Source organism: Toxotes jaculatrix, chromosome 8 (assembly GCF_017976425.1).
Source record: "Toxotes jaculatrix isolate fToxJac2 chromosome 8, fToxJac2.pri, whole genome shotgun sequence".
In the NCBI taxonomy this organism is placed as follows: domain Eukaryota; kingdom Metazoa; phylum Chordata; class Actinopteri; family Toxotidae; genus Toxotes; species Toxotes jaculatrix.
This window is the reverse complement of record NC_054401.1, coordinates 9,556,037-9,577,517: the sequence shown is the minus strand read 5'-3', so window position 1 is coordinate 9,577,517 and position 21,481 is coordinate 9,556,037. Positions and strand designations below refer to the sequence as shown.

Sequence of the window (21,481 nt, the reverse complement as noted above, 5' to 3'; positions counted from 1 at the left end):
GAAGCAAAATAATCCTAAAACAACAAAACTAAAAGCATACAGTAGGCAAAATTTTATAGGTTTATATTTCTGTATTTGATTATTATATACATGATATATATGTAAGAAGCATTTTAATATTTCAAATTTTATGATGATGATATGCTTTTAGGAATGTTTCCAGTCTGTGAAGTAACTTATTGCTCTCAATTGTACAACGTAGAATAACAATAAAAATACAAATATACAAATACAATATAAGTAAAGTACATACACCTCAAATTTGCTGTGGTGGAATAAATACTCAGATCTTATTTTTAGTAAGTACAAATACCACAGTTTCAAAATAACACTCTGAAATGCTATTTTTGTAATAATACTTCTCAATTTTATTTTATTTTTTTAAATACAGGTCTTTTAATCTAATGTTTTTACTTAATTGATTTGCTACTTTTACTTTAGTGAAGCACCTCAGTACTTCTTCCACCGCTACATCACAATATAGCTTACAATTCACAGTTATGTTTAATGGAAATTAAATGAAAGTCATGTCACCAAAAATGAACACACAGTGTATAGAAATTGTACATTTTATTTCGAAGTTTGTTCTTGGTGTTTGGAAACTACACTGGTGATTTGCCTGATTTCTTTGTTTTCGAACTGTCAGTTTAAGGTGAAGTCAGTCTCCGTCCGTTTCACAGACGTCCTCTTACGTAAAACCGTTCGAGAATACCAAACTGACGTAACGTTACGAGACACTCCAAGCGATCGGTGAAGGGTTTTGTGGGTCATGGAGGTGGAAGGTAAATAACAGAGAAGCGCTAATAGCTTATAGCGGCTGCTTTCTGACGGTTTCCGGGAGCTTTGACACTCTGGACGCGGCAACTTTTGTTCCGATACGGCTGTAAAATCAGACGGGGGAGGACAGACCGGAGAGGAGGGACGGTCGGTTCGGCAACAGCAGCAGCTGTCGGCGGTGAGATGAACACCATGCTACCCGTCTATTCATGCCTCTCTGGGTACATAGTACAGGAATCATCTCTGCACTGGCCCGACTGTAGCTAGCTATCCACCGCTAGCTAACGCTAGCTACAGTCGCTACAGTTAAAAGCCAAACGGGTCGTTAATTCGTGACACATTTTCCTTTTAACATGCTATTTAATGAGCCGCATGTTGGCTACATAACGAGAAATGCCGCGAGTAAACGCTGACCACGCTAATGTTGCAGTTTCTGACTGAAGCCACAGTTAGCTTTGGGCACAACAGATCTATCAGTGTACACTCACTGCTCCCAGTCAGTTAACTGGACTGACAGCAGTTTGTGTTGAACCCTGTTGGTCAGCACCTGGATGCTGACAGTAAGCTGCATGCATGTAAGTCTGCGACTGAATTAATTTGCGCAGTAAAAATGCAATATGTGTGAATGTGCAGGACAAAAACGTGTGCATTAGGTTTGAGACACTTAAGTGAGCAAGTAAACAGGTGTCACAGTGGCCTATCTGTGATGGTGTGTATTAATATCTTTGTCTAATCCTCTTACAATGGCCCTAATCATCATACAGCAGCTGTTTGAATCAGTAGGAATAAAATATCCCTAAACCTATAGTCTCAACCAGAAGAGCAATGGAGAATCCACCTGTAGAATGAACTCTCTAATGTAATATTTTCTGCAGTGTTTTAGGGTGAACTCTGCTATGGTAGAATAGAAAAGAGTGGAGTAGACAGGGAATTAAAATTCTATTCCTGACAGTTCATTATGGAAATGGTAACTATTACGTATTCCTCCAGGAGGGTCAGAGAAGTTGAGTAGGCCAGCATGTACAACAGTTTGTCATCTGTTCATCTCTGGGCCTGGATGTAGGCCAGTGAGTTGAGCAGGAGGGTGTCCTCATGGCAGACATATAATTATTTTCAGAGTTTGCTTTTAGGTAAACTAAATCAGTGTCATTAGGATTTTTCTCTTGTTACTGTTTTACTTTTTGAGGATGAGGTGAGCGATCATTAGATAAACAAGGGCCAAATCTTAATGTCAGTATAACACTGATGCTGTGACATGATACCAGGATTCATCATATAGTATAAAAATGTATAAAAATGTTTTTTATAAGCATCACAATATGATAAGATTCTGTAACAATACCAGAATGTCATGTCACTTGTTCAGTACCTCCCCTGGATTTATAAACAGGCTTTTCTACAAAACCCTTTATTTAACTTTAACTGAGAAAGGCCAATTTTTCAAATTCTCCAAAATGTATGCCTAAATAAAATAGTTTGACATTGACAAGATTTTTGACTGAAATCAGGAAAGCGTTCGTCAAAGAATAAACAGGAAAGCCAGACTTTCAATAGTAGCATTTGGCAGTTTTAGTACTTTACGTGACAGTTTTTGATATTCAGTGCTATGGACATATTTCAGACGTATTTCAGTCAATATCAAAAGTATATTTAGGTTCATCACCCAGCCCTGTGTGACACAAATTACAGTCTTTGATTTTAGTTGTGAGAATATGGTGATGCAGCTTTAAATGTTGTCTTTTTCATGCTGTAGAGGCTGCTATACAGTTAAAAGCTAAAATCTTCTGAACTTACTGGACTAGCTGAGTGAAAAATGTGTCTGCGCCTGCTGGGCCATCATATCCACATTATTTATGGTTCAACCTAAGCCAGGAAATGACACGGAAAACAGCAGATGGAGCCTGAATTTGGTTATGTGACATGAGGCTATCTGTGCCCTGTGGACACACATAAGGTTTCAACTTGCTGGGCCTGTGAGCCCTTAAGGGAGTTAGAAAAACTAAGAAATGTCTTTAGGGATGTTAAAAAGTTTTCTCTTTTCCAAGGCTGTATATTTAAAGTACACTAATGTCACTACATTCACTCTCAATTTTTCTGAAGATAAAAAACAAAACTTTTCTTGTTGACAGGGTAAATCTGCAGAGGGGACTTTACCAGTGCAGAATGCTTCATTTTGTTTTTGTGTGATTTGGAGAGAGGGGGGGGTTCAACTGTTGTCATCTTCACTTTGGAATTAAACTTAATTCTGTGTAGCTTACCTTTGGGGATCGTCTTAATTAATCACACTACTGAGTAATCCAGTGCTGTGCCTCAACTGTGAACAGCCGGATGCCTAAAAATATGATTCCATTAACTTTCTTGAACCCAGACTGAATTATCTGCAATTGCCCAAAACAAAAACTGAGCATTGCTTCTGTTCATCCTGTTTTCAGTTCTCAGGTGGTCTGATTGGGTTTGCCTTGTCCTTGTGTTGCCATGGCGATGCGGGAGTTGGTGGAGGCAGAATGTGGGGGAGCCAATCCCCTCATGAAACTGACCAGTCACATGACCAAGGAAGGGGGGGCATGGCGGCACCGCTCAACACCTACAGTGAGTAATTTGTGGATATCCTTTAGAAGTTTAGATAGCTGAATTTATCAACAAAAGTTTGCACATTTAAGCCGTGTCATGAATTTCCTGCTTGATGGCAAACGTGGCATCGGTTTGCTCTGATATCTTGCTTTTGCCTTTATTTTATCTTAGATTCCCCCCACTCCCATTGAAATTGCAACTGAGGAAGAGGTTGGTGCTTAGGTTCCTTTCTGTGTTCAGCATACTGTGTTGTCTATAATTTTGTAGTTTTGTATGTTTAGTGTCGTTCTTGCTCATACAGTATACCATTTCTTTTTATAGTTTCTAAAAACCAGACACATTTTTATTAGCTCTAGTAACAGCTAACATGCAGTAACATGTTTTTATACTTGTTCCAGCTGGTGAATGAGTTCCTTCAGGCACCCCCACGACCCCCACACACATTTGACATGGGTCAGCTGCTGGAGGAAATGCAGCAGATTGACCAGCAGAGCTACAGACAAGCTCCACAGAGAGGTACACTTCACTGTTATTGCTTTTCTGATGCATTTTGCATACAAGTTACATACAAGGTATTTTGTTTAGGCTTTAGTCTGTGCACAAGCTATTTTCAGTATTTTATGCACTGTATACTTTCACATCATAGCGCCAGATGTGGCAGCGCTGGCCCTCTCTGGTGACTGGGCGGCCGAGTTCCTCTCAGGTCCCGATTCTGCCTCCACACCGGGGCTCATCGCTCTTAGTGATGCAGCAGATGCTGATTGGACGAGGGAGTTTATCGCTGAGGCTGCAGGTAGCCTGAGTTTGTTACAGTTGCTCTTTGTTTCACCCTGAAAACACACAGACTTGCTTAATGTGCACTTCATTCGGTCTGTCGTATGTCATCAACTTTAACATCAGAGCAAATTTGTCGTGTATAAATCCTTTTATTTTTGCATTGTATATCATTTTTACAATTTGCCTCCCTCATCCTGTTTTTCTTTTTTTTTCCTTTGGTCTAGATCCTGGACGCTGGGCAGAGGAGTATCTGGAGCAGTCGGAGGAGAAGTTGTGGCTTGGAGACCTGGGAGACAAGGAGAATGAATGGTTAGAACAGGGTCTGGGGGATGTGGATAGAGAGTGTTCAAAGTATGCAGATGAAAAATGGCTTATATAAATGGCTGCTTTGGGCACTCTGCAATAAATGTGGAGCATAGACACAGGACATTTGTGGTGGGAGTAAAAGAGAACGAGCACAGGTAGAAAAAGGATGGCAGATTTGAATGTATGCCTAAACCTTGATAATGTTCTTGTCTTTGTGCCTATAGAATTTTAATTTTTGTGCTTTTAACCTTGTTCAGCTGTAACTGATGATGTGTAACTTGTGAATCCCAGAGCTCTCTCAAAAGGCAATGAAGCATCTGAGCAAAAAGTGAGATCTGATGTATAGTAAATTGGCCTTATACATCTCTAATCATCAACATAGTGCACTAACCCCATTGACATCACTTGTACAGTTATGCAAAGCACATCCGTCAGTTTAAATTGACTTGCTCCAGAGTACATATGCAGAGTTAAATAGAACAGTTTCTCCTAATAGTATAATGCCTTACAGGATAATAGTCACAGTTTTTACTGTTAACCTTGCAGGACAAAGGAGTATCAACCAGGAGAGGAACTGAGGCAGACAGCCAATGAGCTTGTCTCAAAGGTTGATGACCCCAAGTTACAAAACACTGAGGTGAGCAGTGTGTTCATGTTTTTCTGTCATTTGGATTCTTTGTATACCACGTGTCATTCCTTTTTACATATCTATCACCATATCCTTTCTCTTTTTCTTTAACATTTTTTGTGGCGTAGTCCCTTGGCAGCATAGTACATTAGTAATGTTGATGACTTTTTCAAGGTTATTCTCTTAGCCTGAGAAAAAAAAAAGTTATTGGTTTGGAAAGAAATTAGCAGCATATTAGTATAAACCTGACCAGTTAGTAATGGTAAATGCTTTTTTTGTTGTCATTTTTTTTTTTTCCGTTGTTGTGTAGTTCCTGCGATTCATTAGGCAGATTGGCGAGGGCAGTGTCACAGTGGAGAGCAGGACAGACAGACAGCTCACAGATAAAGCTCAGGCCGAGGAGGCTCAGAACTGGGCCTCCAACCTCAACCAGGTACGAGTCATTGCCCACCGAGGAGGGGGTGGTTGCAACTGGGAATACATTGGGGAAGCGCTTCGGTTCACTTTTACACAGTATAGGCTATGCCTTGTGGCTCATCACCCCAGTATCTGATGCAGAGTAACATTTTCCACAAATGTAACCAAAAGCAGCCACTACACTCCCTGAAATATGAAGCTCAAGTCTGCACAGCTTTGCAGATGGAATTTGTTCAGCAAAGAGAGAACTCTGATGACTATCAGCTTCTCTTGTTATGTGTTCAGTTTTTAATGTGCACAGTCAAGCTCCAATCACGTTACTTCCATCTCGACTCAGTTTGCTTTCAGGTCCTGAGTCTATTGGGGTTGTAAGTGTTTACCTGACACTCAGTTCAGGCAGAAAAAGGGCTGATGCCAGGTTTTGGATTTCAACTACATTTTCTCCTGAAATCACAATACTGTGAAAGTCTGTTTCTGCGGAGAAAAGAAAACAAAAGTTAGAAATGGAAAAATACAAATACCCACAGTAAGAAATTATAACATAAAGGTCAAAATTATTAGATAAGTCAAATATTGTTACTTACCAACTTACCATGTCAAAATTATGAGATACTGAGTCAAAAGCCAAAAATCTGAGTTTTTCCATAAATTTCTTCTATAATTTTCTTTTACTATCTAATAATTTTAATATAGAACTCCTTTACTTATCATCTGTAAATATTTTTTGATCTAGTGCTTCTAAATCTTTTGACTTTACTTAATAGGTCAAAATTTTGACTTATTGTCTCATAATTTTAAGTATAAATGCTTTTTTAACATCTTTCTTTTCTCCTCCTGGCACAAAAGGGCTTCCATATTATGCTGTGCATGTGTAGCTCTCAAATCTGTTTATGATGAATATCTGTTAACCATGGCTCCATTGTGCTTAGTCACCCTCTAACTTTGACATGTACTTTTCCCATTTTTTGACCTGCCTTCGAACTCTCGGCTTGCGATCCCCTCAATTAACAACCGCCATTCATCCACTCCTCCCTATTTAAAATTACTCCTATTCTGCCCACCCCACTAAAAAAAACAAAAAACAAAACCACCTCACCGACCGCTCCCTCCTCCTCAAAACATTGCCCCATTCCCCACTGCCACTCCTCCTCGCCTCCCGCCGTAGTTCCTGATGGAGACGGGGGGAGGGAGTCTTCCCCTGGAACCCCCAGAGAGGAATGAGAAGATTGAGAAAACTAAAGCTAAACAGGCAGAGCAGTGGGCCAAGGTCGTCAGGCAGGTAGGACCTCTGTGGTCGTGGCAGCGATAGGTATTTTATTTTCAGCTGCAGTTATTTCTATATTTAAGTTTTGTTACTGGTGTTGTACTTTTTTTTCAACACATAAAAAGTAGGATACACTCAGCATTTAATTATTTGGTTGTTGTTGAGTGCATTTCTGTCTGATTAAAAACATCAGGAGTTAATTAGGACAAAAAGTAAGGAAGGAGTAGCAGAAAAATTTGCTTTTCTGTGCTGTTTCTTCTTCTTTCCTCTTTTCCTCCTTTCATCACTTCCCTCTATATTTTTCCTGTTTTAATGTAACCATCCTCAGCTCAAATAACAGTTCTCGAAGCCAGTACATGCAGACGCCCTTCAAGCCCTGTCAATGCTCTTTGTTGCTATTTAGGTGTCAGAAGAGTCAGCTGAAGCCTGGGTAGACGAGTTCACCACATCAGGACCGGATTTCCAGCAAGCCAAAGCTGCAGTGGAGGTGAGATGAGACTCAGTGACAACTCAAACCCTAAACCCGAAGCTAAAGCTACCGTGTGTTAAGTAGGAGCAGTGAAAACATAGAGAGCACGCTGTGTCCTGGAAGGCTGAGGTTTGAAAATGGAAACTGAATAGGCAGGGAAACTTTATTAGAAATTAGTATCAAAGGTGCCCTTGATAAAGTTACTTAATCCCATTAGAGAAGAAAAACAAGCCACTGTCTTTCTCTTTGGACTCTGTTATGCTCTAAAACACCATCTATACACACTCATTTTTCACTTGGAAAAGTAAAGGTCAGATGTATCTATAATACAGGATGATATATGGCGTAGAAGAGTGAAGTAATGATGTGTATCTGTCATTTTGTCAGAGTGATGTGGATTTCTGGGAGAAGCTGCAGCAGGAGTGGGAAGAGATGGCTAAGAGAGATGCAGAGAGCCATCCCTGGCTGTCTGACTTCGATCATCTACTCAGCAGTTCTTATGACAAGGTAGCCGTCAGCCTGCTCAGAGCAGCCGTTTGCTGGGAAATACTGTTTATGTATTTGAGGATTTCAGCGTTTTTGCACATACAGCTCTCACCGATGTCTAGAAGTACAGTGCATAGAGCATGTTACTGCTCTCCATGTCCCTCTTCAAGAGCACTACACAGAAATACGCTCAGCAGCCTCTGTGTTTTCCTTGTGTTTGTCGCAGGGGTATCAATTTGAAGAGGACAACCCCTATTTAGCTCACCCGGACCCTTTGTCAGAGGGAGTGAAAAGGATGGAGGCAGGGGACATCCCTGGTGCCGTACGGTTCTTTGAAAGTGCTGTGCAGAGAGAACCAGACAACCAGCTGGTGAGACTCTTAAAAACCTGTGGTTTTATTTGCATTTTTTATTTTTAATTCTTCAACCACCCTCTTATTATGCATGTGTCAAAAACAGTACAATAAATCTCCTTATTTGTAATTTTCTGGAAATTTTTCCCTGACAGAAAGCAGTTGTAATGATGATCCGGTGTGTGTGCACCTGTTTTCTTTGATTTGCAGGCTTGGCAATATCTGGGAACCTGTCAGGCAGAAAATGAGCAAGAATTTGCCGCCATCAGCGCCCTCCGCAGGTCAGAAATCAGAATTGCAAAATGAGAGTCTTGGTCTATTAACATCTGCAAAACAGATGTGTTAATACACTGACTTCAGTAGAAATTAGAAACAACATATGTAAGTAATGCGTCTGAGTTTACTAGGGCAATGACACCTCCTCTGGACCATAGTGTAGGCAGTATGTCAGGGTAAAATTTTTTTTATTTTGACACCTGTTTTCTGTGGACATTTTCGGAAATGATGAATGATAATTATGCAACATGGCTTGTAGTGACTGATCATCAAGGTCCTTTTCTAGACAGGATCTAGTCCTGTGATTAACTTGTATGTAACTCAGTAATGAGCTCAATGGCTGTTTTTCTGCTCCCTTTTATGAGTATTTATGTCCATTAATCACAAAAATGTTATACCATTAATGAAATACTTGACAATTTTCCTTTCTTTGCTAGCTTCACTAAATCATTGGATAAAAAACAAAGTTATATCATTTCTTTCCTGATTTTTTTTTTCTCCATTGTCACTTTTCTTCCATTAGATGTATAGAGCTGAAGAACGACAACCTGACTGCTCTGATGGCGTTGGCTGTCAGTTTCACTAACGAGTCGCTGCACAGGCAGGCCTGTGAGACTCTTCGTGATTGGCTAAAGCACAATCCAAAATATCGGTCTGTTTGGGAGCAGAATGAGCATGAACGCCAAAAGGATGGTGCCAGAGACAGGGAGAAAGAGAGGGAGAAGTTCGGGTCACTGCTGCCAGAGTGAGTACCATTTCAGGTTTAAAACAGAATATACAGGTCCAGCATCCAGTGATTTGAAAACATTTGTAATAATGTGCTCTGACCTCTGACTCTCTGTTTGCTTCGGTTTTCTTGCTTTTCCTGCACAGATCTTTGTTTACTGACGTCCAGTCCCTGTTCCTGCGTGCAGCCAACTCTGACCCGTCCCAGGTGGACCCCCAGCTGCAGTGCGGTCTGGGAGTTCTCTTCAATCTCAGTGGAGAGTACGATAAGGCGGTGGACTGTTTCAGCGCCGCACTCTCTGTCACGCCACAGGTTAGTGTAGAAGCCAGTTCTGATGTCAGTCCTAATGTCTGTCTTCACTCTCTGTCTTTCTGAGCTCTCCCTTTTTTCCTCTGTCCCCATTAGGACTACCTGCTGTGGAACAAGTTGGGTGCCACACTGGCCAATGGAAGCCGCTCAGAAGAAGCAGTGGCCGCCTACAGGAGAGCTCTGGAGCTGCAGCCAGGTTTTGTTCGTAGTCGCTACAACTTGGGGATCAGCTGTGTCAACTTAGGAGCACACAGGTGAAGGAGCAGTTATTTTTGTTTTTAGTTGAGCATTTTGTTTTGAAAAATAGTCTTAGCATGCAAATTTGTCAGCGTTTAAAAATATCTGTTATCACCAGACTGGATGATCTATATCCCTCTTTTTCAAATGTTTGGAATTAACATTGAGTGTGCCTAGCAATAGCAAATTGTCATAGACTAAAAGGTACTCTAATTTTCATATTTAAAAACATTACCGGAAGCCCAGTTATATACTTCTTATATACAGTCTTACATTTCAGTGAAGAATATCAGTATTGTGCATCTTTTACTTGAATTAAATAACAGAAAATTGTCTCTGTACTTTCTTGGTTCTTTTTAATTTGACTTTATTGTGCTTTGTTCTTATATCTGGGACAATATTAGAACCTAACAGACCTCAGTGGAATGCATTTTCTTTTACTTCCACTAGATGGCAACAGCTGTTCTGTAAAATGGACTCAGTTGCCAGTTTACTAGGTGCACTAATTTAAAAATAACACAGTCTAGCACAACAGCCCCGCTATTAATCTGTTCTTCATGTTGATTGTACTGTTCAGTTTTTGTTAAGACTGCTTTTAGCGAGGTGTTTTCATAGTCATTTTGGAAGATGTTATACTGCATTACACTAAGAGGAACATTTCGTCTAACTCATTTATATCAATAAAGGTAAACTGAACAACACAGGTCAGCAGAATGCCTTAATCTGATAAAGCGTACTTTTACGATGATCTTATTTGGATTAAACTGATCAAGAATTGCATTTTAATTTGCAATAATTATTAGGAGGCAGCTGATGTAAATGTTAATCTGAAGTTAGCTGTTCATCCTGCTTTCCTCCTCCTCCATCCTCAGAGAGGCGGTGGAGCACTTCCTTGAAGCTCTGTCTCTACAGCGCCAGGCCGCCGTGGATGGAGCCAGGGGAGCTAGGGGGCCCGGAGGTGCTGCAGCAACCATGATGTCTGACAACATCTGGTCTACCCTGCGCATGGCTCTCAGCATGATGGGGGAGAGCTCCCTGTATGCTGCTGCTGATCGGCGGGACTTGGACACATTGCTGGCTCACTTCTGCCAGAGAGAGGTGGACGGTGGGACTGAATGAAGATTACCCAGGGGAGAGCTTATTGAGTGTGAGTGTGTTTTGCTGGGAGGTAAATGTTTGGGTGACTGAATGAAGCTAAGAGGAATCAGAGTGGTAACGGTTAGAGAGAAATGGAGATGGAAGACACTGTGAATTATCCACCATCCTAGAGACATTATCTTGTGCTCGTGTGTGTTTAAATGACTTCTATCAAATGTTGCAGTATTAGTCTCTACCAGGAGAGAAACAGCCAGCAGTAATACAGTCATGTCACTGTATTTCACATGTTTGACAGTCTGCTCATTTTCTCCTTCTCTGTTGATCTGAAGAACTGGGTTTGATTTGAAATTTGTTCTCAATGAAGAAGGTAAATGATGGAGAATGATTGAATCCCTTATGTATTCTGTAACCACCAGTGTGGACCGTTATGTTTTTATCATGACACTCAATGCTCTCTTAATCTTTCTTAACAGCAGGTTGTAAATTGAACTGTATACTCGCTGCGGTTATGTAAATTAAAGGTACAGTATTGCTGTGACATTGAAAAGAGTACAAACACTAGTCAGAAGTGCTACAGTGGCTTTTTTCTTTCTGGACAAGGACAATGAACTGACAACCAGCAGGACTGTTACTGTTATGATAAGGTATGCGTATGTATGTGCAGTATGCGTGTGTGTGTTTGGGGGGTTGGGTGGGAGACATTAATCGTGCATCAGATGAGAAGATCATATAATTGTAATATCATGAGAATGATTTCTCTGGGCTCCTCTTGCTCTTTTTCATATTGCTCTTGTAAAACAATTTGCTTCGTTGTAAAATAATGCCATATTCCATATTGTGTATTGTAACATAATTGTTGCACTATAATTGTTTTCAGGCTAGCTATATCCTGACTGCAATGTTTAATATAATATTCAGCAATAAAGCTTTGATTCCAAGGTGTTGTTTTTTTTTTTTTTTCAGCAATCAATGGTTCAATGAACAAATTGGTCAGATGTCGTAGTAAAGTATGAAAGCTCAAAAGAGAGCTACAGGTAGTACAGATAGAAGTAATGGAGGCAGCAAGTGTTTTAAAGTTGGGACTGCTTGTGCTAAGACTTTGAAATCTAAGGTGTCATGGATTGTGAAAATGATTTTAAGAAAATAAACCTGTTTTTACACATTTGTGTTGGAGGTTTAACAGCAGCTTTAAGGATTTTACCCAAAAAGTAAGAGAATGAAAGTTTAAATTAATTCTTTTTAGTCAGCAAGTCAATTTAAATATGGAATATTGGAGTGTGTGACCAGATAATTTGTAGTTTAGTAATTTGTATAGCTTTTGAAAGTGTGAGTTTATTGATCATAACCAAACACTGTGAAGTAAAAGTATAATCATTCCGACGGCACACTCCAGCTTCCATAATATAGTTCAGCAAATTTCTCCTACAAGGTAAAATTGCATCTCATATCTTTTCTACAGAAAATGATGAAATTCGTGATGTTCTCGTGCTTTGTTCTCCCTCAGGTGCCTAACAAATAATACGTCTGGCATTTCTTTTCGCTGGTGTGATTGGGGAGAGGTTTGTTTCAGGAGGATTGCTCCATCATAACGTCTCATTTTTGCTCCAGATGTGAAAAACAAAGCACGCGTTCATTCCAACTTTCAAATGCGTTATCAGCCGAACGCCACGCCCAGTTCTAGAACGCCGTGGTCTTAAACCAATCAGCGCCGAGGAGGCGAAGAGGACGCGCACGCTGATTGGTTCATTTAAAAATAACATGCACGCAACCCCACCATTTAAATGTTTTAAAAGTCCTGTGTTTCCCCAGTTCTTCTTCTCGTGTGTGGAGTTATTGCAAGGAGATTTAGCTGCACGACCTTTCGACTGTCTTTGTTTCGTTTAAGGTAAGCAAGAAAATATATGGCAAACTTGGCTCATACGTAAGTTAAAGTAGTTTACGCTCTACACCTAACTCAGTACGATCAACGGTTATAGTAGCAACTTTATATCTTCACCTGGCTTTTAAGAATGAAAGGGGGAAACGTCACGCTAACTGACCTCAGCTAAGCTAGCTTGTTGTTAGCTTTCTAGCACCTAATGTGAAAATGGTCTTGTTTTCGATACATACAAGTAGTAGTAGTTGTAAACACTAGTGTATAAGTATGTATAGGCACTCATTTATCAGTGTTTTAAACTAACAAACGAACCACAAAGCTTATTCTATAGTATTTTATGTTTTGTTTTTTTCAAGTTTATATCATATTGTATGTAACACGGTATGACTGTATTCTGTATACAGCTGACTGGAAAGCAGCCAGGAGGCCAAGTTTTTCATTGTATGCAAATGCGCTACTGGTGTGTTATTTTAGAAGTTACCGAAAATTCCTTCACTGTTTTATATTTCTTTATATATTGTTTTGTCATCATATTTGTTTTAAGTTGGAATATTCTACTGTTGTTTTTTTTTTTTTTGTGGAAATGAAAACTATATTCTATCGTGTTCTATTTACCTGTCAGCCAGGTAATCTTAAATAAGCATTATGGGATCCAGTGAGAGCAAGATGCTTGCATCTGCACCTAAAAAACCAGAACCAGCCATCAAAAACAGTCATGTTAGTCATCTGATAGACCCACGCTCTCCTTCAGCAGGCATTGACCGTACTCCTATTCAGGTAGGTGTGCCTAGTTGATTTGCTACCACACATTCTGCAGGCTTTTGGAGGTTTAGGACAGTTTAACAATACTGAATGTTTTTCCTAGGTTGGTGGACTTGTGTCCCAAACATCTGCTGCAGTGAAAAGTGAGTGCCCACTGGCATTCACCGACCCTCGCTCACCTACCATTGGCATTACCCGCACCCCTGTCAGAGAAGTCATGAGAGGTAACTACTGAGTAAACGACAACTTTCAGCGTGGCTTTTCTTCCCTCCAAAATGATGTGTAACATGATGTTCTTCCACTTGCTCTTACAGCGACAGTTGGGTCATTTGCTCGCCGTTTGGGCATGCTTTTCCACAATGAGATCGAAGGCAAAGTCCCTGAAGCACCCGAGAAACGCTTCAAGGATGCTGTGGAAGAGGAAGTGTTCGAGGGTGAGGAGCTGGCTTCCACTGTGCCCCTCCTGACTCCTCAGCCTTCCCACACCTTCAGCTCCCTGGCTGAGCATGCTGACCTCCTCGCGACTCCTGTGCTGCCCTCCCTCCAGAGTGTGGGTGACTCCAGCCCCTTTGTGCTCCTCGGGGAGCCCCAGGCGGAAGTGGAGATAGAAACTGAGGCAGATATTAGCCTGGAGGAGGCAGAAGAAGCAAGAGAGTCTCCTCTTCACAAGAGACTGAGCATGAGCCTCATAACCTGCCATGAGGGCACAACCTCATCGCAGATCTTTGCTGAGGTGCACCGTGATAGTATTACTTCTCCTGCACCTAGTGTGGAAGTGGAGCCACTCAGGGATGGTGTGGATCACTCTTATGCTCTTCCTTCTATCACTGTTGAACCTGAGTCCCCTGCTGAGCCTTCCCCAACCACTGATCTAGATGATTCCCCAGTTCAGACATCCCCTGCACAGCCAGAGAAAGCAGAGAAACTGTCATCTTCTGAGGAAACTGAACTTTTTAAAGAATCTGCTTTGCCTCCTGCATCGGCTTCATCAGAGCCACCGACTGTCCCCAGCCCAGAGCAGCCACAGCTCTGCACCGGCATCCGCTGCCCCACCTTTGACTCAAAGAGTCCCAGTCAGGTGGTGTTCAAGCCGCAGTGGCTGGGAAAAGGCTTTGGTGCCTCTGGGCTAAGAGCCAGAGGACTGCAAGGGCAGAGTGGAAAAGGAGGCTCCTCTCCTCTTGCTGTCCGTGTGGCGGTGAAGAACGCAGCTAATGAAAATAAGGGGCAGTCTGGAAAACTGAAGCAGAAAGGTGTGTAGAAATTTTGAGGCTTCTTGTTATGTATAGAGAGATGTTGTTGTTTGACATTCTTTGCTTCTTTTCTAGGCACTGAAGGCCGCTCCCCACTGCAGATCCTTAAGGAGACCAACTCACCCAGGGACCAACGTTCTCAGGTATCGTACACAAGCAAGCACTCACTTCTAGTGATTCCTACTCTCCTTTACTCACTAAAAATTAATTTGTATTTATACTTGCTTTTCAAAGTGTCGCTGAGTCATTAATTGCTCAAAAGTGCATCAACATAAAGTGAATCAATCGCTGTGGTGATGTTTTGTCTCATCACTTTCCAGATGAAACTGAAGGTGTCCACCTCAGATAAGCAGAGGCGTGGACAGATTGACCGCAGAGTGCTGGCAGTGACTCTGGATAAGGAGAACAGATGATGGACTGCATCCATGTGTGCAGATTCTTGCCGATTTATCTCTTGAAATATGCTTTTACGTGTACAGTTTTCTTAAGCTGATTTTGTCTTGTGTGTATATATTACTTTTAACTGTCACTTTGTGCAGTTTTCTACCCTGCTTTGTCCTTTTGTAAATATAAATAAAATTATTCATACCTCAGCTTTAAATTTTTGTATTAGTTGTAAAGTAGTTTAGCTATCGCTTCTGCTGTGCCCTCCTTGTGTTTTTTTTTTCTTTGTTTTTTTTCTCCGAAATAAGTTAATTTGCTCCGACATCTAAATTGTAAAATTTCTAGTTTTTATTTCTGCAAAACAGAATAAAAGCTCAACAGTGAATATCTGTTCATTTTGTAAAAATTGCAGATCTCATAGTTCATGAAACTGCTATCTGAAACACAAAACTCCTTGCTTTGAGACTATTGTTTATTCCTCTCTGTCCCTGTTCCTAGTTAACAGTTCAATAGATTGAGCCTGTAAATAAACCAGGAATTTTTTAAAGTTTATCCATAAAAAGACACATTTATTTGTATGCATTTCTTTAGACATCTAAATTAATTCATGGACTGAAAGTAGAGATTTTTTAAATAGTGTTTCAACAGTGTAGATACCATATTTTATGGTTCAATAAAAAAAAAAACAGGATTTAAATATGAACATATTAAGTGCAGAATTAGCACTGAGGTCAGCAAGTCAGAAATTAACACTGAAGACTTGTGTAATGCTGAATCCCAGGTTTATTAGTCTTTAAGAAAGGTAGTATTGCTTTACTTTGCACAGTGTGTATCCAAGTGTTGGAAAAGAGGTTGTCCAAATTCTAGTCAGAGCTTGGAGATTTTTTTTGTATTTACACAAACTTTCTTTTAAGTTTATAAGTTATCATGCAGAGGAAATTGTAAGCTCTTATGTACAGATTCAGATGTATTGCTCATATGCACACAATAGCAGTTATCATCCAAGAAGAAAAAAAAACACTCATACAAAGAGTCCTGTCCTGAGACAAATGGGTCATCTTTTTTGTTAGTGCTTAATGAACCATATTAACCATTTTACTATCCCATCTGTCAATTCAGCAGTTTACCCAAAGCACTTTTCAGGTCTAACCTTGGTTAGTCCAAGTGATGAGACCCCAAATCCTGGTAAATATTGTCCATCGATCACATACAAAACAACTCAAACACTAATGTAGACATCTGCAAACTATAATTTCAATTAAAATTAGAAAATGAAAAGAATGTAAATGTAAGCATCTAGGGAATCTACCAAAACTAAGAACAAACAACAGTCTGAAACAAGAACGCAAATGCTCATATAATTCGTTTGACATAACTTATGCTTGATATAAAACACAGCATATTAGTAGAGCTAGTGTGAACCTACACAGGCTGTACTGACACGTATTCAGTTCTATCTCATCCAGTGTGCTACCATTTCCATTTGGCAACTGTTCTCATTGGGTGACCTTGCTGCGATACATGTGCATATGTTTTTGATTTGAACCGCAATATAATTCACTGTTAACAGGAATGGTCTTTTCTAAGACCCCCCACCCAATGTCCCAACCCCAAATTCCCCCATAACGTGAGAAGAAAGGTGAGAGCGCAATGTGAAAGAGAGAGGAGACAATCTTCACATTACAACCCCTCTCCAACATTAGATAGGTCTTGGCACAATTAAAATACCCTCTTCTCACCCTATGCAGCTCCTTGTCCCTTATCCCTCCCTCAAACTCCAATTTCTTTTTATCTTCTCTTTCTCCTAGGCAGATGTTTAACTGCTCTCTTTCTGCTCACTGGTGAGGAACAGCCTCAGTTCCATATCTTGAGGAAGCTGTCCCAGGATCCTGTGCAACACGCCATGCCATCTGCAGACACCCCGATACAGCTCACCCTGTTGTCATGACCAGCCAGGACCCCTGGGCCACCACACAGAAGAAAAGACATGCTGTAGGTTACACTTTAAATGCTCGTGAAATCACTCACATTCAGAAATCCCATATTAGGAGTTTTTAGATGCTCTCAGTTGCTAAGTTCACTTTATTGTATCAGTTTTCCGCCTCTACTCACCCACTCTCTCAGCTTTAAGCGAGTCCCAGATGTTGACGTTGAAGTCGTCATAGCCAGCCAATATCAGACGGCCAGACAGGGAGGGTGCCAGGGAGGTCACCCCACACATGATGCCAGAGTCCTGGTAGGTGATGAGCTCCTGGTCAGCTCGCAGGTCGTACAACTTACAAGTAGCATCATCGGACCCAGTTATCACTGCGTTACCATTGGGAAAGAACTGGAAGAAAGAGACATGATCAGAAGCCGCCTTTCTGCAAAAACAGTCAAAGATCTGTATAAAACTGAATTGGAAATCTTCTTCATCCTCACCCCAATTGCATTGATGTCACTCTCATGGCCTCCAAAGGTCTGTCTGCATGCGCCCTCCCTGATGTCCCACAGCTTGGCCGTGAAGTCGCACGCCCCTGAGATGAAAAACTTGAAGTCTGGGGACACAGCCAGAGACATGCAGTCTCCCTGGTGTCCTGCAAAGATGGTCTTTTGGGTTCCTGTCTCAATGTCCCATAGTACGCTATAAGAAGAAAAAGACAATATTTATTTCAGTTTTGACTACAGAGACTTTGGAAAGCTGCAACAAGCTTTTTAGTTCAGTTAATCATACTATATTCTTACCAAGTGCAGTCGCCAGAGCTTGTGATGATCTCACTGTCACTAAGGAAACGACAGCAGGACAGGTAACCTGGGAAAACAAAGAAATGCTATATGAGAAACCCTAAATGATAGTATGAGTAAATAATATCAAATTCAAGGAGGACCCAATCAAGTCCAACTTTGGAGTATCAGTGATTTCAAGAGATGTCATTTCCCAGCTGTGCTGTCCTACCTGTGTGTGCTGCCAGCTCACGCATGACCTTGACATTTCCATCCTTGCCCTTGAGATTGTAGATGGAGCACATGTTGTCCAGACCACCACAAGCCACTAGGTTTCCCGAAGGTGCATAGGCACAAGTCATCACCCACGATGACTTGAGCGGGATGGCATTCACCTGAGGACACACAGATTACTGTTTAAACTCTTGTCTTTCACAACAGAAACCAAATGAACTCAAATCCCTGAATCCGAATGGAAGCTACAAACACTTGAAGCCCCTGATATATATAGTTATAGTTATATATATATAGTTTTCCAGTCTGCTGCTTACTATCAACAATGGAGTCCTACATGAACACATTATTTTTGGCCAAAGTTAGAAAAGTTTTAGATAAACATTATTTGAGATTTCTGTTTTTCTTGTTTCCCTCTGCACCCTCTCTGGTTTGAAAAAGATGGATGGAAAAACATGATGTCAGCTGCTTCTGTGAACCAATCAGGATTCAGCAACATGTAAATTAGAGTCTGATGTTTTGTTGTTGTCACCATCAGTCATATCTGATCAAACCAATGCAGCACAGTACTGAAGACACACATCAGCTGAGTTTATGAGTGTTAAAGTCATAATATACAACACACAAAGATGTTTCAGTGTTTTAGAGAAATGCTTACAGTTTGAAATGTTCATGTCTTTAAGAAGTGAGGTTACATGTGTGTGAGGGTGTGTGTGAGGGTGGATATGTGCTGCAAGCTTTTGGCCACAGTTACATCTGACTCAGTTTTAGCTGAGAAAAAAAATCATATGGCTTCATAGGGTGCATGTCTGCTTCTAACATTTACTTTAACTGTGATACACCTCTCTTTTGCTCTTTCTTACCTTGTTGGTTGTAATGCTGTCCCACACTATGAGTTTTCCATCTTGTGAGGCACTGACACACAGCCTGGTGGGGTTACATTAAAGCACATCATTAAAACAAAGGGCAGATTTAGTTTTACTAAAGTTATGTTTTTATAAAAATAGGATTTATATAGTGTAATACCTTTATGAGCTTGCTAACTAGCACAATATAGGATAGCGATGTTCCATAAGATGTGTTTCCACACTTCATTATTGACATGACAGTTTCCATCACAGCTCTCATTTTGCTAAATTGACAGACCTTTTATATTATCAGGTTAGATTACTGTACTGAATGGGTCTGGCAGGGGGGTTGAGGGAGGTTGAGACAACGATAATCCTAAACTAACGTCAGTGATAAACAGATGATAGGAGTGGGATGAGTAATGTCAGGCTGGAGATAATGCACATAAAATCTACAGAGCAACAGGCTCTTAGGAACAGACGTATTTTGTGCTGGGAGCCGGTCATTTGTTGACAGTATCTGACTCATTTCTAAGATAACATTAGGCACTTGGGAGGGAGCTAAACATCATATCAACTTCTAATATTTTAAGTTATGTTACAATCTGTTCACACATTGGCAATTAAAAAGCCATTAATGCATGTAAGTTGTTTTTTTGCAATTTGCTTCACATTCTTCTATATAGTATCTTTAAGGTGTCAGCTAAACAATTAACATCAGGCATATACCATATTCCTACTGATTCACCCAGATTAAAGCAATGTGTGTAGTTCATAAATCTTATTGACCAATATAGATTCCCCATCCTGTTTTTGGCTCTTCTCACTCTAACTTTCTGCTAAATGTAGTAGAAAACCATCAAATGTACAATGTGCTGTATATTTACTTGGAGTCAGTGGACCAGTGCATGGCGTAAATCTTGGCAAGGTGACCCCTTAGCGTTTTCCTGGTCTTCATCTGAACACGCCCCACCACAGTGATACTAGCTGATGCCTCCTGCAGTGTGGTGTCCTGCACCGCCTTACGAGCTGCCTGGAGATATAAAAACAAAAGTGGTCAGGTCACAGCCAGTATTGATCTACACTGAAGTTAGGAATAATAAATTGTTATTTTGAGTGAAGTAATATGAAATGAATGACAAATGAAGATATGTCATTTTGTTTTAAGATTACATCATCAGGTCATAGTGAGAAGTAAGTAAGTTACATGATATTATAGATAATCATATTGTTTTCTTGATTTATAATGGATGATGGGATGGGCTTACTTACAGTGATCTGGTCTTTAAGACTGTCTGCCTCCTTTCGCAATTGCTCCATTTCACCCATGACGATGGTTGTTAGGTACGGTCACCAATGGAGACAGGGGGAGATGTCAGGAAATCTGATAATTCTGAAATGAAGAAGAAGAAGGGGGGTAGACAACATAAATGGAAAACAGTTTACAAGAAATAATTCTAGAAAATAGTTATGATTCAAACCTTTATCTTCCATGAGCAGCATTGCCTGCACTAATACTTCATGTTGGAAATTTACTTGCACCTACCTGACCAATTTTTAATCCTCTCTAGCTCCAGTCTCCAAGTAAGTGCTATTTTGCAAGTCAAACTTTCCCTTGTCTACTTTGCAAACTTTCATAAACACGCAGGTGCGCACACCGAAACCCGCAGAACCCGCCTACACATGCATTCACAAAAGTGTACACAGACACACTCACACACACAAATATATACTGACTGTATGACTATTTGAGCGTGACATTAACTGCGAAAGTATTTGTTCTTCGGGTGATGTGACACTTGCTGCGAGCATACATCCTCACCCTGAATGTACACACAAACCAGTATGTCCTGAAATAATGTCATTAGTGTATCAGCTCTCAGCCAGTCACCTTTCAGTTCACAACAAATTCTCAACACTGATAGGGGAGTTTGTGCCATTTAACACTCCAGTGCGCTCTCACCTAATGTTGATGGCTATTGAATTTGGTAATGTCATGATTAAATGAGCAATGTTTAGCAGTAAAGCAATCACCTAATGGACCAACTCATACAGTGTGACAAATGTAATCAAGGCACAAGTGAAAAGGCAGAGTCACGATCTGAAGCTGATTCCACAGAAACAGTAGTGCCAAGAGGAAAACATGACACATGACACTAACTTCATGGTAAAGCAGCACAATTTCACCATCCTCAACAAAAAGCCCCCTTCTCCCGCTACTGTGCATATGCAGATATTACAAATTACTTCTCTTTTCCTATGAAGCAGTAAATTGTCATGATGATATTTCCTTTATCTTACCTTGAAAACTGATAGGAATACTCGCGTTGATTTATCGTATGTTACCCTGAGGCAATCTCTCCCCCTCTCTTTCACTATTTGAATGAATGTCCCTGTCAAAACACATGACCAAATGGATTTGCCTCTAATTTGTTTGAAGTGAAAAGGAGAGGAAGGGAGTGAAGGAGGGAGTGACTCTGCAAAAGAAAGAGATTTGCTTTAATTGTTTGCCACTGGTCTCTATCCTTTAACCATCTGTAATGCTTAAAGTGAATGGAAGATGGCCTTAAACATGTTTAAATGAAATTAGATTGCTGATTTATGGCCTTTGTAGTAGCACAATGCTCCAAAACACCTCAGCAACTACTGTATGGGTGTCTTGCCTTAAACTGCTGATGACTACATTGTCCCTGAAGTTGGTAACAGGGGATTTTAGGCCTTTGTTCCAGA

General features: G+C 40.6%; 3 protein-coding genes across 6 annotated transcripts; 2 read left to right on the top strand and 1 right to left on the bottom strand.

Annotated features, from left to right (window-relative positions):
• The first annotated feature begins 732 nt into the window (after positions 1-732).
• Positions 733-11,632, top strand: pex5 (peroxisomal biogenesis factor 5). Of its 2 annotated transcripts, XM_041044192.1 has the most exons (16): positions 733-955; positions 3,210-3,366; positions 3,520-3,558; positions 3,747-3,864; positions 3,995-4,141; positions 4,350-4,434; positions 4,978-5,068; positions 5,370-5,492; positions 7,144-7,227; positions 7,597-7,716; positions 7,922-8,065; positions 8,258-8,328; positions 8,847-9,068; positions 9,197-9,362; positions 9,456-9,613; positions 10,469-11,632. In XM_041044192.1, the coding sequence occupies exons 2-16, from the start codon at positions 3,253-3,255 to the stop codon at positions 10,713-10,715; spliced, it is 1,929 nt and encodes a 642-aa protein (XP_040900126.1). In that variant the 5' UTR covers positions 733-955; positions 3,210-3,252; the 3' UTR covers positions 10,716-11,632. The 2 variants fall into 2 exon arrangements, with proteins under 2 accessions (XP_040900126.1, XP_040900127.1); XM_041044193.1 differs by lacking the exon at positions 5,370-5,492.
• An 856-nt stretch (positions 11,633-12,488) lies between these two features.
• Positions 12,489-15,175, top strand: cdca3 (cell division cycle associated 3). The gene is made up of 6 exons (XM_041044253.1): positions 12,489-12,579; positions 13,193-13,347; positions 13,436-13,556; positions 13,647-14,582; positions 14,658-14,725; positions 14,903-15,175. Exons 2-6 carry the CDS (start codon positions 13,216-13,218, stop codon positions 14,993-14,995), a joined length of 1,350 nt encoding a protein of 449 aa, XP_040900187.1. The 5' UTR covers positions 12,489-12,579; positions 13,193-13,215; the 3' UTR covers positions 14,996-15,175.
• Positions 15,176-15,618: 443 nt separating this feature from the next.
• gnb3a (guanine nucleotide binding protein (G protein), beta polypeptide 3a) lies at positions 15,619-21,147 on the bottom strand. 3 transcript variants are annotated; one of them, XM_041044282.1, is made up of 9 exons: positions 21,053-21,147; positions 20,024-20,144; positions 19,639-19,784; positions 18,767-18,830; positions 17,902-18,064; positions 17,691-17,757; positions 17,388-17,589; positions 17,079-17,295; positions 15,619-16,927 (listed from the first exon to the last, which is right to left on the bottom strand). In XM_041044282.1, the coding sequence occupies exons 2-9, from the start codon at positions 20,078-20,080 to the stop codon at positions 16,821-16,823; spliced, it is 1,023 nt and encodes a 340-aa protein (XP_040900216.1). In that variant the 5' UTR covers positions 20,081-20,144; positions 21,053-21,147; the 3' UTR covers positions 15,619-16,820. The 3 variants fall into 3 exon arrangements, with proteins under 3 accessions (XP_040900216.1, XP_040900217.1, XP_040900218.1); XM_041044283.1 differs by lacking the exon at positions 21,053-21,147 and adding an exon at positions 20,298-20,438; XM_041044284.1 differs by lacking the exon at positions 21,053-21,147 and adding an exon at positions 20,233-20,272.
• Between the last annotated feature and the right edge of the window lie 334 nt (positions 21,148-21,481).

Coding starts and splice junctions, on each gene's coding strand:
- pex5 (XM_041044192.1), top strand. CDS start 3,253: ATGGCGATGCGGGAGTTGGTGGAGGCAGAATGTGGGGGAGCCAATCCC. Junction 8,329..8,846: donor GCCATCAGCGCCCTCCGCAG/GTCAGAAATCAG, acceptor TTCTTCCATTAG/ATGTATAGAGCTGAAGAACG. Junction 9,069..9,196: donor TTCGGGTCACTGCTGCCAGA/GTGAGTACCATT, acceptor TTTCCTGCACAG/ATCTTTGTTTACTGACGTCC.
- gnb3a (XM_041044282.1), bottom strand. CDS start 20,080: ATGGGTGAAATGGAGCAATTGCGAAAGGAGGCAGACAGTCTTAAAGAC. Junction 17,296..17,387: donor GTGACATCAATGCAATTGGG/GTGAGGATGAAG, acceptor TCTTTCTTCCAG/TTCTTTCCCAATGGTAACGC. Junction 16,928..17,078: donor GCTTAAAGCTGAGAGAGTGG/GTGAGTAGAGGC, acceptor GTGGTGGCCCAG/GGGTCCTGGCTGGTCATGAC.
- cdca3 (XM_041044253.1), top strand. CDS start 13,216: ATGGGATCCAGTGAGAGCAAGATGCTTGCATCTGCACCTAAAAAACCA. Junction 13,557..13,646: donor TGTCAGAGAAGTCATGAGAG/GTAACTACTGAG, acceptor TTGCTCTTACAG/CGACAGTTGGGTCATTTGCT. Junction 14,583..14,657: donor TGGAAAACTGAAGCAGAAAG/GTGTGTAGAAAT, acceptor CTTCTTTTCTAG/GCACTGAAGGCCGCTCCCCA.